At 41.9% G+C, this 13,235-nt stretch overlaps 1 protein-coding gene across 9 annotated transcripts in view; it reads left to right on the forward strand.

Moving 5' to 3' along the window:
- FKBP5 (FKBP prolyl isomerase 5) overlaps positions 1-13,235 on the forward strand; it is a 118,325-nt gene that overhangs the window by 65,588 nt on the left and 39,502 nt on the right. For all 9 annotated transcript variants that reach the window (XM_053603725.1, XM_053603724.1, XM_053603723.1 and 6 more), the window contains 3 exons: positions 2,031-2,175; positions 8,891-9,033; positions 10,343-10,457. In XM_053603725.1, coding sequence (XP_053459700.1) covers positions 2,031-2,175; positions 8,891-9,033; positions 10,343-10,457 — 403 coding nt within the window. The remainder of the gene's footprint in view (positions 1-2,030; positions 2,176-8,890; positions 9,034-10,342; positions 10,458-13,235) is intronic.

Below are 13,235 nucleotides of genomic sequence, written 5' to 3' on the forward strand. Positions count from 1 at the left end.
ACCCAACGTGGGCCAGTGAAACAGCAATGACAACAGCAACAAAAAAGTAGCCAGGCATTGTGGAGGGCGCTGTAGTCCCAGCTACTTGGGAGGCTGAGACAAGAGAATCGCTTAAGCCCAAGAGTTTGAGGTTGCTGTGAGCTGTGATGTCATAGCACTCTACTGAGGGCAACATAGTGAGACTCTGTCTCAAAAAAAAAGAAAAGAAAAAAGAGTGGGAGCCAGGTGCGGTGGCTCACGCCTATAATCCTAGCACTCTGGGAAGCCAAGGTGGGTGGATTGCCTGAGCTCATGAGAACAGCCTAAGCAAGAGCAAGAGCAAGACCCTGTCTTTAAAAATAGCTGGGCATTATGGCAGCACCTGTAGTCCCAGCTCCTTGGGAGGCTGAGGCAAGAGAATCACTTGAGCCCAAGAGTTTGAGGTTACTGTGAGCTGTGATGCCATGGCACTCTATCTAAAGCAACAAAGTTAGACTGTCTCAAAAAAAAAAAAAAAAGAAGTGTTTGGCGGTGGGGTATGGTGGCTAATGCCTGACCCAGCACTTTAGGAGGCTGAGGTGGAAGGATCTCTGGAGACCAGCCTGGGCAACAGCAATACCCCCTCTCTACAAAATAAATTTTTAAAAAATTAGCCAGGCGTGGTGGTGCGTATAGTCCTATCTACTCAGGGGACTGAGACAGGAGGATTGCTTCAGCCCAGAAATTTGACTCTATGCCCATGCCAGTATACTCCAGTCTGGGTGACAGAGTGGAACCTTCTTGTCTGCGGGGAGGCGGGGGGGGGGGAGGTATTTGGGCTTTTGCATAAGAAAGTTGTAGAATCTAAGTTCTGAGTTCATAGTGTTCATGTTAGGCAGAGGGATGCAACTCAATTTTGAAGCAAATAATTGAATTCATTTTTTTTATTTTTTTGAGACAGAGTCTCACTATGTCATCCTCGCTGGAGTGCTTTGGCATCACAGCTCACAGCAACCTCAAACTCTTGGGCTTAAGCCATTCTCTTGCCTCAGCCTCCCAAGTAGCTGGGATCACAGGGGCCCACCACAACACCCAACTATTTTTTGATTGTAGTTGTCATTGTTGTTTGGCAGGCCAGGGCTGGATTCAAACCCACCAGCTCCTGTGTATGTGGCTGGCGCCCTAGCCACTGAGCTACAGGTGCTGAGCCAGAATTCTTTAAATAAAAACTTAAACCCTTCCCCCAAAGAAATGTCAGATGTTAACTATCATCCACTGTTAATCTACTAAAAATAATTCATTTGGCACAGATGATCAATAGACTAAATTGACCACACACCTCAATTTGATTTACTTTTCCCAGAACTGACCAACTTCATTAGCAACTTGCTCTGCCAAGAACAAAGTAAATATACTGGATTTTACGATAGCTAATACAGTACTTTTCAGTTTGGAACTTTTTTTGGTATTTCCTTTACTAGAAAACAAGTTGTCCAGTATCGTATTAAATTGTGCGGTAATGCTAATGTTTTTTACAGATTGAGTATTTTTCAAATAATAGGAAGTGTAAATTTATACAAAGAAATGGACTTTCTGAAATTAAACCAAACTAGCCGACTTTAGTGAGCAGCTAGTGTTTTTAGCAAAGGAGGGAAATAAATAAAATCACACATTTGAAACTTTGCTTTAGACTTCTTTTTGAGTATTTCTAAAAGTCCACCAATCTTTATGTCTGAGACTGTATATGGACTAGCTCACAAGTTTGTGTTTTGAGAGATTTTAATGTCAAAGGATAAGGCATTAACACAGTGAAGCAGGATTTATTGGTTAATTCTTTTGAGAGAATAGTGTGATCAGGAATAGAATGAAATATAACATAAAACAAATTAGTAAAGGGCAATTTTCTAATAGTGAGTGTTATTGCAAGAACTCTGACGGAAGCCTTTAGAAAGGATGGATGGTAGTATACTCGCAGACCTGCCCGAGTGTCTTGGGATGCACTGTATGACCTTTTCATTCTCTGATTATAAGTAAAAAGTTTCCTTCCTTTTTCTTGATGTTGTCTCTTCTAGATTGTCAAAAGAGAGGGAAGTAGTGAGGAAACACCAATGATTGGAGACAAAGTTTATGTCCATTACAAAGGAAAGTTATCTAATGGAAAGAAGTTTGATTCCAGTCATGATAGAAACGAACCATTTGTTTTTAGTCTTGGCAAAGGTAAGAGGGTATTTTTTGAGTTGTGTTTTGCTTGGATTTATTACCATATTTGTTTTATATAGGCGCAGTGGATCCTGTCCTTGCCAAAAGAGAGTAGCAGTACTCAAAATGCGGTCCAAGGATCCTTGGGGCTTCCCTGAGATATTCTTACAAGTCCCGTAATATTTATTTATTTTCCATAAAAATACTAAAATGTTATTTGCGTTTTTACTGTTTGACATTTGCACTGATGGCACAAAAGCTGCAGTGGTAAACACTGCTACTGCGGCTCCTTCCAAAGATGTTGTCAAGAGGCACTCAGAAGGTCCAGCATTTGATACAGCATCGTAGGCTTTCCTACAATGTACCTCTAACCTGGTAGAGGTTGGGAAAGCACCAGAATCTACCTGTGATGTATACCCAGGCAGACTTTGTGGTGTGAGACCTAAAGCTCTTAGGAGTTTGTCCAAAACTAAAACATGTCGGCAGAGCCTGTGGTGGCTCCATGTGTGCCACATGTGTCCATGACATGACAGGATCCTTGAGCCACAGGCACTGCCTGCAGGGTGCTTTTCTAATGGAGGAACAGAAAGTCATTGTGAAGATGTTGAAGGTAGAGTACAAAGTCAGAAAGCTAAGTAAAAAATTAATTAAGCTTTTTTGAGTTATAAAAATTCAAAGATCAGGAAGAAAAAACCCTGCTAGTTTCTTTTTTTTTTTAGAAACAGAGTCTCACTTTATCACCCTTGGTAGAGTGCCATGGTGTCACAACTCACAGCAGCCTCCAACTCCTGAGCTTAGGAGATTCTCTTGCCTCAGCTTCCCATGTAGCTGGGACTACAGGCGCCCGTCACAATGCCGGCTATTTTTTTGTTGCGGTTTGGCCAGGGCTGAGTTTGAACCCACCACCCTCGGTATTTGGGGCCGGCGCCCTATCCACTGAGCCACAGGCACCACCCCCTGTTAGTTTCTTTTTTTTTTTTTTTTTGTAGAGACAGGGTCTCACTTTATGGCCCTCGGTAGAGTGCCGTGGCCTCACACAGCTCACAGCAACCTCCAACTCGTGGGCTTGAGCGATTCTCTTGCCTCAGCCTCCCGAGTAGCTGGGACTACAGGCGCCCGCCCCCTGTTAGTTTCTTAACACCAATCAAGGCAGTGGCGTCCAGCTATACTAATAGTCATGGTATTTTTCACTACCACTCATTCCCTATTTACATAAAGGAAAAAAGCTAGTTTCACTTAAGAATGTCCTTGATAAAGCACTAAAAATTATTAATTTTGTTAAAACTTAATCCTTGAGTTTCATGTGGTTTTGATATTCTGTGACAGAAAGGGAAGCATACATTAGAACTCGTCTGCATATACGGAAGTATGGCGGTTGTCTCAAGGAAAAGACTTAGACACTTGTTTTAGTTGAGAACTGAAATAGCTGCATTTTTCTTTTTTTCACGAAACACCATTTTTACTTGAAAGGGCAAACTGTGGTTGTCTAGAATTGATTATTCAGTATTTGGTGGATATTTTATCCCGAAAATGAAAGGAATAAGCTGTCCCTTCGAGGAAAGACAACTGACAGTGTTCTTTGCCATCGAGGTATTATGTTTTTGTTGTTTTGAGATGGGGTCTTGCCGTGTTGCCCAGGCTGGTCTTGGGCTGGCCTCAAGTGATCTTCCCACCTCAGCCTCCTGAGTAGCTGAAATTATACACACAAATCACTATTCCTGGCTACCACTGAATTTTCAAATGAAAATATGGTTTCAGAGAATTTGTATCTGCCAGTGTGAGCTTGACAGCTTTTTAAAACTTAAGACTTTACTGATGAGATCAGTAAGTATTAATGAATGTGGTTCTAAAACAGCAGTTCTCAACCTATGGGTCGCAACCCCTTTATAATAGTGAAAATACATCATGGCATTAGGAAGGTTGAGAATCGCTGTTCTAAAATATTATACAGGCTCAGCACCTGTGGCTTAAGTGGCTAAGGCGCCAGCCACATACACCAGAGCTGGCAGGTTTGAATCCAGCCCGGGCCGCCAAACAACAATGACAACTGCAACCAAAAAATGGCCAGCCATTGTGGTGGGCACCTGTCGTCCCAGCTACTTGGGAGGCTGAAGCAGGAGAATCGTTTGTCCAAGAGTTTGAGGTTGCTGTGAGCTGTGACACTACGGCACTCTACTGAGGGCGACATGGTGAGACTCAGTCTCAAAAAAAAAAAAAGAATATGGAGTGATCCTATGTTTGGGTGTCTATTTAATGAATCATCTCAGGAGGGGGACCAATTAGAATAGAGTGAGATTAAAGCTCTCTAATGAGGTAGAGAAGCAATAGTCACTCATGTTAGCAAGGAGAGGTGGATGTTTAGTGTTTTGTAGGGTTCACAATGACCTTATTTTTTCTGGACTAGACAAAATTTTCAATTGTTCTCGTTTCACTTGAACACCCCCTCAGCATGACCTGTCTGGTACTGATATTTTGTGAGATTGTTTATGTCCAACAGGAGAATAATATGGCCTCCCTGGGGCCTAGGCCAGCTCAAACAACACTGAGGCCTAGCTGTGTTTGAGCAGTTTGCAGATGTTGTAGGCTACTTTTTTCTTTTTTAGACTATTACTAAGAATCAGTTGAGAGGTCTCATTATGCTCCCACCTAACGGGTACAATGAAGGCGTACATTGCACACCTCTTGGGTAAAGGACTCAAATGCAACTCAGATGTTACCTAAAAGGCAAACAATGTCCCTTCCTGCCAAGCCTATGTACCCTTACATTAATCCAAAATAATAAAATGCAGCTATTCCATTTAAAAAATCAGTTGAAATCTATTTACATTCACTGTACTTTTCATAATTATATAATTGCATTAGATATATAAAACACTGAAATTAGCGTGGAAAGAAAGAAAAATTATTTCTATGAAAACCAGGTTGAATGTTTTGAAAAGGCATGCTGAGATGAAATTCTAAAAGCAGTTTAAAAATGGCTATTGAATTAGGGGCAGGTAAATAGGTCATTGAGGACTCATTTTTACCAGAAGTATTCTGCCTACTGCTTGCTTTACAAATATCTTCTGTTTTTTGTTTGTTTGTTTGTTTTTTGAAACAGTCTCATTTTGTTGCCCTGGGTAGATAGAGTGCCATGGCATCGTAGCTCATAGCAACATCCATCTCTTGGGCTCAATCGATCCTCTTGCCTCAGCCTCCTGAGTAGCTGGGACTATAGGCACCTGCCATGACACCTGGCTATTTTTAGAGATGAGATCTTGCTCTTGCTGAGGCTGGTCTCGAACCCATGAGCTCAGGCAATCCACCAGTCTCAGCCTCTGAGAGTGTTAGGGTTACAGGCATGAGCCACCTCACCCAGCCACGAGTGTCTTCTGGTTCTTGCTTTATCATAAAGAAACTCAAATTGTAAATTTCAAATGGTATCTGAAGTGTAATCAATGGAGTGTAATTTATATAAGTAAAGATGATGTGGAGCCATAGTCAAGGCAAGGCCATGGCTTTTTTTTTGGAGACAGAATCTCACTATGTCACCTTCGGTAAAGTGCTGTGGTGTCACAGCTCACAGCAACCTCCAACTCTTGGGCTAAAGCGAGTCTTTTGCCTCAGCCTCCAGAGTAGCTGGGACTACAGGCACCCGCCACAACGCCCAGCTATTTTTTTTTTTTTTTTTTTGTAGAGACAGAGTCTCACTGTACCGCCCTCGGGTAGAGTGCCATGGCGTCACACAGCTCACAGCAACCTCTAACTCTTGGGCTTACGCGATTCTCTTGCCTCAGCCTCCCGAGTAGCTGGGACTACAGGCGCCCGCCACAACGCCCGGCTATTTTTTTGTTGCAGTTTTGGCCGGGGCTGGGCTTGAACCCGCCACCCTCGGCATATGGGGCCGGCGCCCTACCCACTGAGCCACAGGTGCCGCCCAACGCCCAGCTATTTTTTGTCATTGTTACCATTGTTGTTTAGCTGGCCCAAGCTGGGTTCAAACCCACCAGCCTCAGTGTATGTTACTGGTACTGTAACCACTATGCTACGGGCACTGAGCCTTTTTTTTTTTTTTTGAGACAGAGTTTTACTATGTAGCCCTTAGTAGAGTGCCATAGCGTCACAGCTCACATCAACTTCAAACTCCTGGGCTTAAAGGATTCTCTTGCCTGAGCCTCCCAAGTAGCTGGGACCACAGGTGCCTATGATAATGCCCAGCTATTTTTGTTGTTGTTGTCATTGCTGTGTAGCAGGCCCTAGCCGGGTTCAAACCCACCAGCCCAGGTGCATGTGGCCAGTGCCCTACCACTGAGCTATGGGTGCTGAGCCATATATTTGAATATATTTTAAGAAAATATTTGAGGTGGGTGGCGCCTGTGGCTCAGTCAGTAAGGTGCCGGCCCCATATACCGAGGGTGGCGGGTTCAAAATCGGCCCCGGCTGAACTGCAACCAAAAAAAAAAAAATAGCCGGGCGTGTGGTGGGCGCCTGTAGTCCTAGCTACTCGGGAGGCTGAGGCAAGAGAATCGCTTAAGCCCAGGAGTTGGAGGTTGCTGTGAGCTGTGTGATGCCATGGCACTCTACCGAGGGCCATAAAGTGAGACTCTGTCTCTACAAAAAAAAAGAAAAGAAAATATTTGAGGTATACATATTTTTTGATTCCTCGCTTAAAGCAATTATTTTTAATTAACTTACCAACCAGTCCTGACTGTGTCTGGTTAGAGGCTTTTACTTTACAAAGAAATTTATATAGAGATGTAGATGCAAAGGTTTTTTTTTTTTTTTAGAGATGGGATCTTGCTATATTGCCCCAGCGGGTTTTGAACTTCTGTCCTCAAATGATCCTCCTGCCTTGGCCTTCATAATTTTTATTTGCTATCAGTGTGAGCCACCATGCCTGGCTGCTATTTTTGTTGTTGTTGTTGTTGTTGTCATTGCTGTTTAGCAGGCCCTAGCCTGCTAAAAAAAAAATAAAAAGTTGTTTTCTCTAAAAAAAAAAATAAATAAAAAGTTGTTTATTAAAACTTGATAATAGGCTCAGTGCCTGTGACTCAAGCAGCTAAGGCACCAGCCACATACACCTGAGCTGACAGGTTCAAATCCAGCTCGGGCCCGCCAAACAACAATGACGGCTGCAACCAAAAAATAGTCGGGCATTGTGGCAGGTGCTTGTAGTCCCAGCAACTTGGGAGGCAGGGGCAGGAGAATCACTTGAGCCCAGCCTGGGCCCACCAAACAACAATGAGAACTACAAACGAAAAATGGCTGGGCGTTGTGGCAGGCACCTATAATCCTAGCTACTTGGGAGCCTGAGGCAAGAGAATCTCTTAAGCCCAAGAGCTGGAGGTTGCTGTGAGCTGTGATGCCACATCACTCTACCCAGGGCGACAGCTTGAGACTCCATCTCAAAAAAAAAGAGAATCGCTTGAGCCTAGGAGTTGGAAGTTGCTGTGAGCTGTGATGCCACAGTACTCTACCCAGGGTGACAGCTTGAGGCTCTGTCTCAAAAAAAACAAAAACCTTGATAATGATAAAAATAACAACAACCTAAGTTTTTATTAATGAGAATAATGAAATTATGATATATTCAAAAGATAGACTAGTATATAGTTATTAAAAGTCATATTTTTAGGCCAGGCATGGTGGCTTACACCTATAATCCTAGCAATCTAGGAGGTTGAGGCAAGAAGATCACTTGAGGTCAACCTGAGCAAGATCTTATCTCAAGAAAAAAAAATAGAAAAATTAGCTGAGCATGGTCCCAATTTCTTAGGAGGCAGAGAAAAAAGGATTTCTTGAGCCCAGGACTCTGAGGTTTCGGTGAGCTATGGTGATGCCACTGCACATTAGCTGGGGCAGTGGAGTTAGATTTTTTTCTCAATCAATAAATCAATCACTTCATCTGAGGGTTATTGCTTATCTGATTTCACTTTGAATACTTAAGTTTTTAATTGACAAAGCCCTTCCTTTGTATTTTATTCTTTTAAGTGGCCTAAATTTTCTGTGGTTTCCTAAAGGATTTGAGACTGCTTATAGTAAGATAAAGTTAATGATGCACATCATAGGAACTGTAATGTTGAGATTACAATTATATAATCTAATATGAGTGTACAGTTCTATAGTTAGGCAATACATTTTTAACTTTTAGTTTCCTGGAAGTAGGCAAAAAAGAAAGTATTCTGACTCTGTAGTTCTTGTAATTTTACAAAAGGACACATACCTCTTTGTTTAAAGAAACACTTTTCTGATTCTGAACTTTGAGAAGAAATTTGTTTCACGGCCCCTTTTATGCAATTTATACTTTTCTGACTGTTTCTTGTTTTGTTGTTTTTTGTCTACCCAACTAAATTATAAGCTACCTTAGAACAGACTCCATTTTTCAATACTATTTTTGTTCTGTCTCTGCCTAGAAAACATTACTTATTATTATGGTCAAAATGAAAATTAAGCAACAATCGCAACACAGTCACATTTCATGGATTAATGTTGCTGCTGCTTTTCAAAGACTTTGAGTAGTTGAATTAATAATACTTTCATCCCTCTTATCAGGAAGTCTTCTCTGATAGACTTCAAAAGATTGTAACTTATTTCTATGTGTGTAGCTTTACTGAGCACTGTTGTCTTACAGCCCATACTTTCTAGCTGAATACATAGCATGATGAATGGGAAATTTTTTTGAACTTTTGTTTTATGAAAGTTAAATCTTTTAAAATATGGCCTGTAGCTTTCAACCACCCTTTTTCCTTTCTCTTAGGCCAGGTTATCAAGGCATGGGACCTTGGAGTGGCGACCATGAAGAAAGGAGAGATCTGCCATTTACTGTGCAAACCAGAATATGCATATGGCTCAGCTGGCAATCTCCCTAAAATTCCTTCAAATGCAACTCTCTTTTTTGAGGCAAGTATGTGTGTGATGTTGCCTTGTCAGCATCTGCTCTACAATAGGAATGGCTTTGAAGCAATAGGCAGTGGAAAAGAGCCAAGCTTGCTATTTAGAATCAGATCCAACTTAATTGTTCTGGAGCTTGGCTTCGTAAATTGGTTCCCATAAACGTAAGGAGTGTATACCACTGCTTTCTTAGAAATGTGTCTCCAGCACAAAAAGATCATTTCCAAATAAACAAAAGACACAAACTAGACTTACAAATAAAGGTTCTGGTTAGTGGTGTGAGTGTGAAATACTCGAAACTGACTAAAAGACAGGATGGAAATGTTGGAGATCAATGTTGAACTATGCCTATTCCAAGTTGCAAGGTATTTTCCTGTTGTAAATGTTTAAATGTCACATTCTCATTCCTTCATAGAAGCTATCAGTAGTGATGGTGTTATTCATCCTGTGTTGAATTATAAAATAGGCAAAACTTGGATTTTTAAGAACCACCCTAATTAGGTAAAATATACCTTTAGTCAGCTGTAGGCTAGATTCACAGGAGTTATTCTTATATTTTAAGAAGGGAACACCGTAAATCTGGGATGGGAAAAAGGTAGTCTCAGCATCAAGACAAAATGATTCTGCACCAGCACCTTGCAGCTCTGGCTTTTTGCCCACAAGGCAATTTCTCTAGCATTTCCTGTCTTTGGATTATCATTAAATTAAATTATTTCCAAGTATTGAAAAGTAGTGCTCTTTTTTCCTACTTTTCTAATAACTAAAAATGCATAGGTAGGCTGGGCACAGTGGCTCACACCTATAATCCTAGCACTCAGGGAGGCTGAGGTAGGTGGATTGCCTGAGCTCATGGATTTGAGACCAGCCTGAGCAAGAGTGAGACCCTGTCTCTAACAGGCATTGTGGCGGGCACCTGTAGTCCCAGCTACTTGGGAGGGTGAGGCAAGAGAATTGCTTGAGCCCAAGAGTTTGAGGTTGCTGTGAGCGATGGCGCCCCGGCACTCTACCAAGGGTAACAAAGTGAGACTCTGGCTCAAATAAATAAATAAATAAATAGAAATAAAATACATAGATAAATACATTTTTCTAAAAAGACAGAGTTTCATTTTGTAAAATGAAATAATTGGCAAAAAGAGTTGCCCCTCGGGTGGCACCTGTAGCTCAAAGGAGTAGGGTGCCAGCCCCATGTACAGAGGTGGCAGGTTCAAACCCGGCCCTGGCCAAAAACTGAAAAAAAAAAAAAGAGGTGCCCTTGCCTTTACATATGTTAAATTGGCTTATTTGGCCTTTTTCAGCCGAATTCCTTTTTTCTTTCTAGATTGAGCTTCTTGATTTCAAAGGAGAGGATTTATTAGAAGATGGAGGCATTATCCGAAGAATAAAACGGAAAGGAGAGGGATACTCAAACCCAAATGAAGGAGCAACAGTAGAAGGTGAGTCTGCTGTGAAAGGGAACTAGTCCTTAAAAGCTGGGTTCCATTTCTGTGAATGAAATGGAGATTGAAAAAAAAATCTATGTATAGAAAATACATATATTGATTATATCTTAAGAATAGTTTTAGATTCAACATTTATCTAATAATGGCTTGAAATATTAATTCAATATACATGTGCCCGGCACCCTACTGGCCTCTACAAACTAAAAAATAAATAGAAGGTAATCCTAGCCAGACTTGGTGACTCACACTTTTATTCTCAGCACTTTGGGAGGCTGAGGTGGGAGGATCAAGTGAGGCCAGGAGTTCAAGACCAGCCTAAGGAACTTATAGAAAGACATTGTCTCTACCAAAAAAAAAAAAGATTAGCCATGTGTAGTGGTACACACCTGTAGTCCCAGTTACTCAGGATCACTTGAGCCCAGGAGTTTGAGCTTGCCGTGAGCTATGATGACACCACTGCACTCTAGCCTGAGCAACAGAGTGAGACCTTGTCTCTAAAACAAAAAGTAATTCCGTTCATCAAGGAATTCTCAGCCTGTAGACTCTTCAGAGTGCCAACAACTGTATTAGTTACCTCATATATGCATTTATTCCTCACAGTAACCTTAGGAAGTAAGATTTATTAACCCCAGGTAAGAAAAGTGAATTCAAAGATGTCATCTCTGATAATTACAAAGTTACTAGGTGGGTTTGGCACTGGTAACGCAGTTGTTATGGTGCCAGCCACATACACCAAGGTTGGCGGGTTCAAACCCAGACCCGGGCCAGCTAAACAGCAATGACAACTGCAAGAAAAAATAGCTGGGCATTGTGGCAGGCGCCTGTAGTTCCAACTACTTGGGAGGCTGAGGCAAGAATCGCTTAAGCCCAAGAGTTTGAGGTTGCTGTGAGCTGTGACGCCTTGGCACTCTACCAAGGGCAACGTAGTGAGACTCTGTCTCAAAAAAAAAAAAAAAAACAACAAAGTTACTATGCAGAGCAGTAGATGATTATAATCCCTTTCAGAACTTTCTTTTTTTTTTTTTTTTTTTTTGTGGTTTTTGGCCGGGGCTGGGTTTGAACCTGCTACCTCCGGCATATGGGGCCGGCGCCCTACTCCTTTGAGCCACAGGTGCCGCCCCCTTTCAGAACTTTCAATCTGTCATCAGGATAAAAGAAAAATAATTCATCCTTTAGATCAAATTTGGGTAATATTCATTCTATTCTTTATCTATTCAAGTACTGCTACGCCGGTTATTGAGTAACCTGAAGCTATTCCACTTCTTCATTTCCTAAGTATGAGTAAGATCACCTCTGAGGAATAACATTACTCATCCACCCTCACAGAGCACACTGAATATACCATTATGTGTACTACTTGTCACTTTGTATTCTAATCAACATTTGCCAATTTCTCCTAGTAGATAGTGAATGTTTGGGGACCAGAATCTTTCTTCATCTTTTTGTTTTCAGCATCACCTACAGTGCCTTACACACATTTGGTATTTTATAAAGACTTGACATGATAAGTGTTTGAAAGGCACTATTGTTAAACTGAAGTCCTTTAATAGAGAGTTGTGAGGCCAAGTGTGGCTCATGCCTGTAACCCTAGCACTCTGGGAGAACAAGTTGGGAGGATTACTTGAGCTCAGGAGTTTGAGACCAGCCTGAGCAAGAGCAAGACCAGTTCCTACTAAAAATAGAAAAATTAGTTAGACATCGTGGTACACACCTGTAGTCCCAGCTACTTGGGAGGCTGAGGCAAGAGGATTGCTTGAGCCCAAGAGTTTGAGGTGACTGTGAACGATGACACCATAGTACTCTACCCAGGGTGACAAAGTGAGACTCTGTCTCTAAATAAATAAATAGGCCGGGCACAGTGGCTCTAACCTATAATCCCAGCCTCTGGGAGGCTGAGGCAGGTGGATTGTTTGACTCACAGGTTCGAGACCAGCTTGAGCCAGAGCGAGACCCTGTCTCTAAAAAATAGCCAGGTGTTGTGGGTGCTTATAGTCCCAACTACTTGGGAGGCTGAGGCAAGAGAATAACTTGAGCCCAAGAGTTCGAGGTTGCTGTGAGCTATGACACTACAGCACTCTACCAAGAGTGACAAAGTGAGACTGTCTCTTAAAAAAAAAATAATTAGTCTCTGTGCCTGTAGCTCAGCGGCTAGGGCACCAGCCACATACTCTAGAGTTGGCAGGTTCAAATCCAGCCCAGGCCTGCCAAACAACAATGACAACTACAACCAACAAATAGCTGAGCGTTGTGGCAGGCGCCTGTAGTCCCAGCTACTTGGGAGACTGAAGCAAGAGAATGGCTTAAGCCCAAGAGTTTGAGGTTGCTATGAGCGTGATGCCACGGCACTCTACTCCTAGTGATATAGTGAGACTGTCTCAAAAATAAATAAATAAATAAATAAAAATTAATTAAATAAATAATAAAGAGTACAAAAGCCAGATGAAGTGTTGGGCTCCTGTAATCCCAGCTTCTTGGAAGGCCAAGCTGGGAAGATCACGTGACCAGGGAATACACTATGATTACACCTGTAAATAGCCACTGCACTCCCCAGCATGGGTAACATAGCAAGACCCTGTCTCTTTAAAAAAAAAGAAAAAAAATAGTAGGGTTGGGAGTATGTGGTGACTCAGGTCTGTAATTCCAGCTCTTTGAGAGGCTGAGATGTGAAGATCACTTGAGGCAAGAAGTTTGAGACCAAGCTGAAGAACAAAGAAAGACCCCATCACTACAAAAAATTTTAAAAAATAGCCAGGTATGGTGGCACATGCCTGT

Source organism: Nycticebus coucang, chromosome 9 (genome assembly GCF_027406575.1).
Source record: "Nycticebus coucang isolate mNycCou1 chromosome 9, mNycCou1.pri, whole genome shotgun sequence".
Classification (NCBI taxonomy): domain Eukaryota; kingdom Metazoa; phylum Chordata; class Mammalia; order Primates; family Lorisidae; genus Nycticebus; species Nycticebus coucang.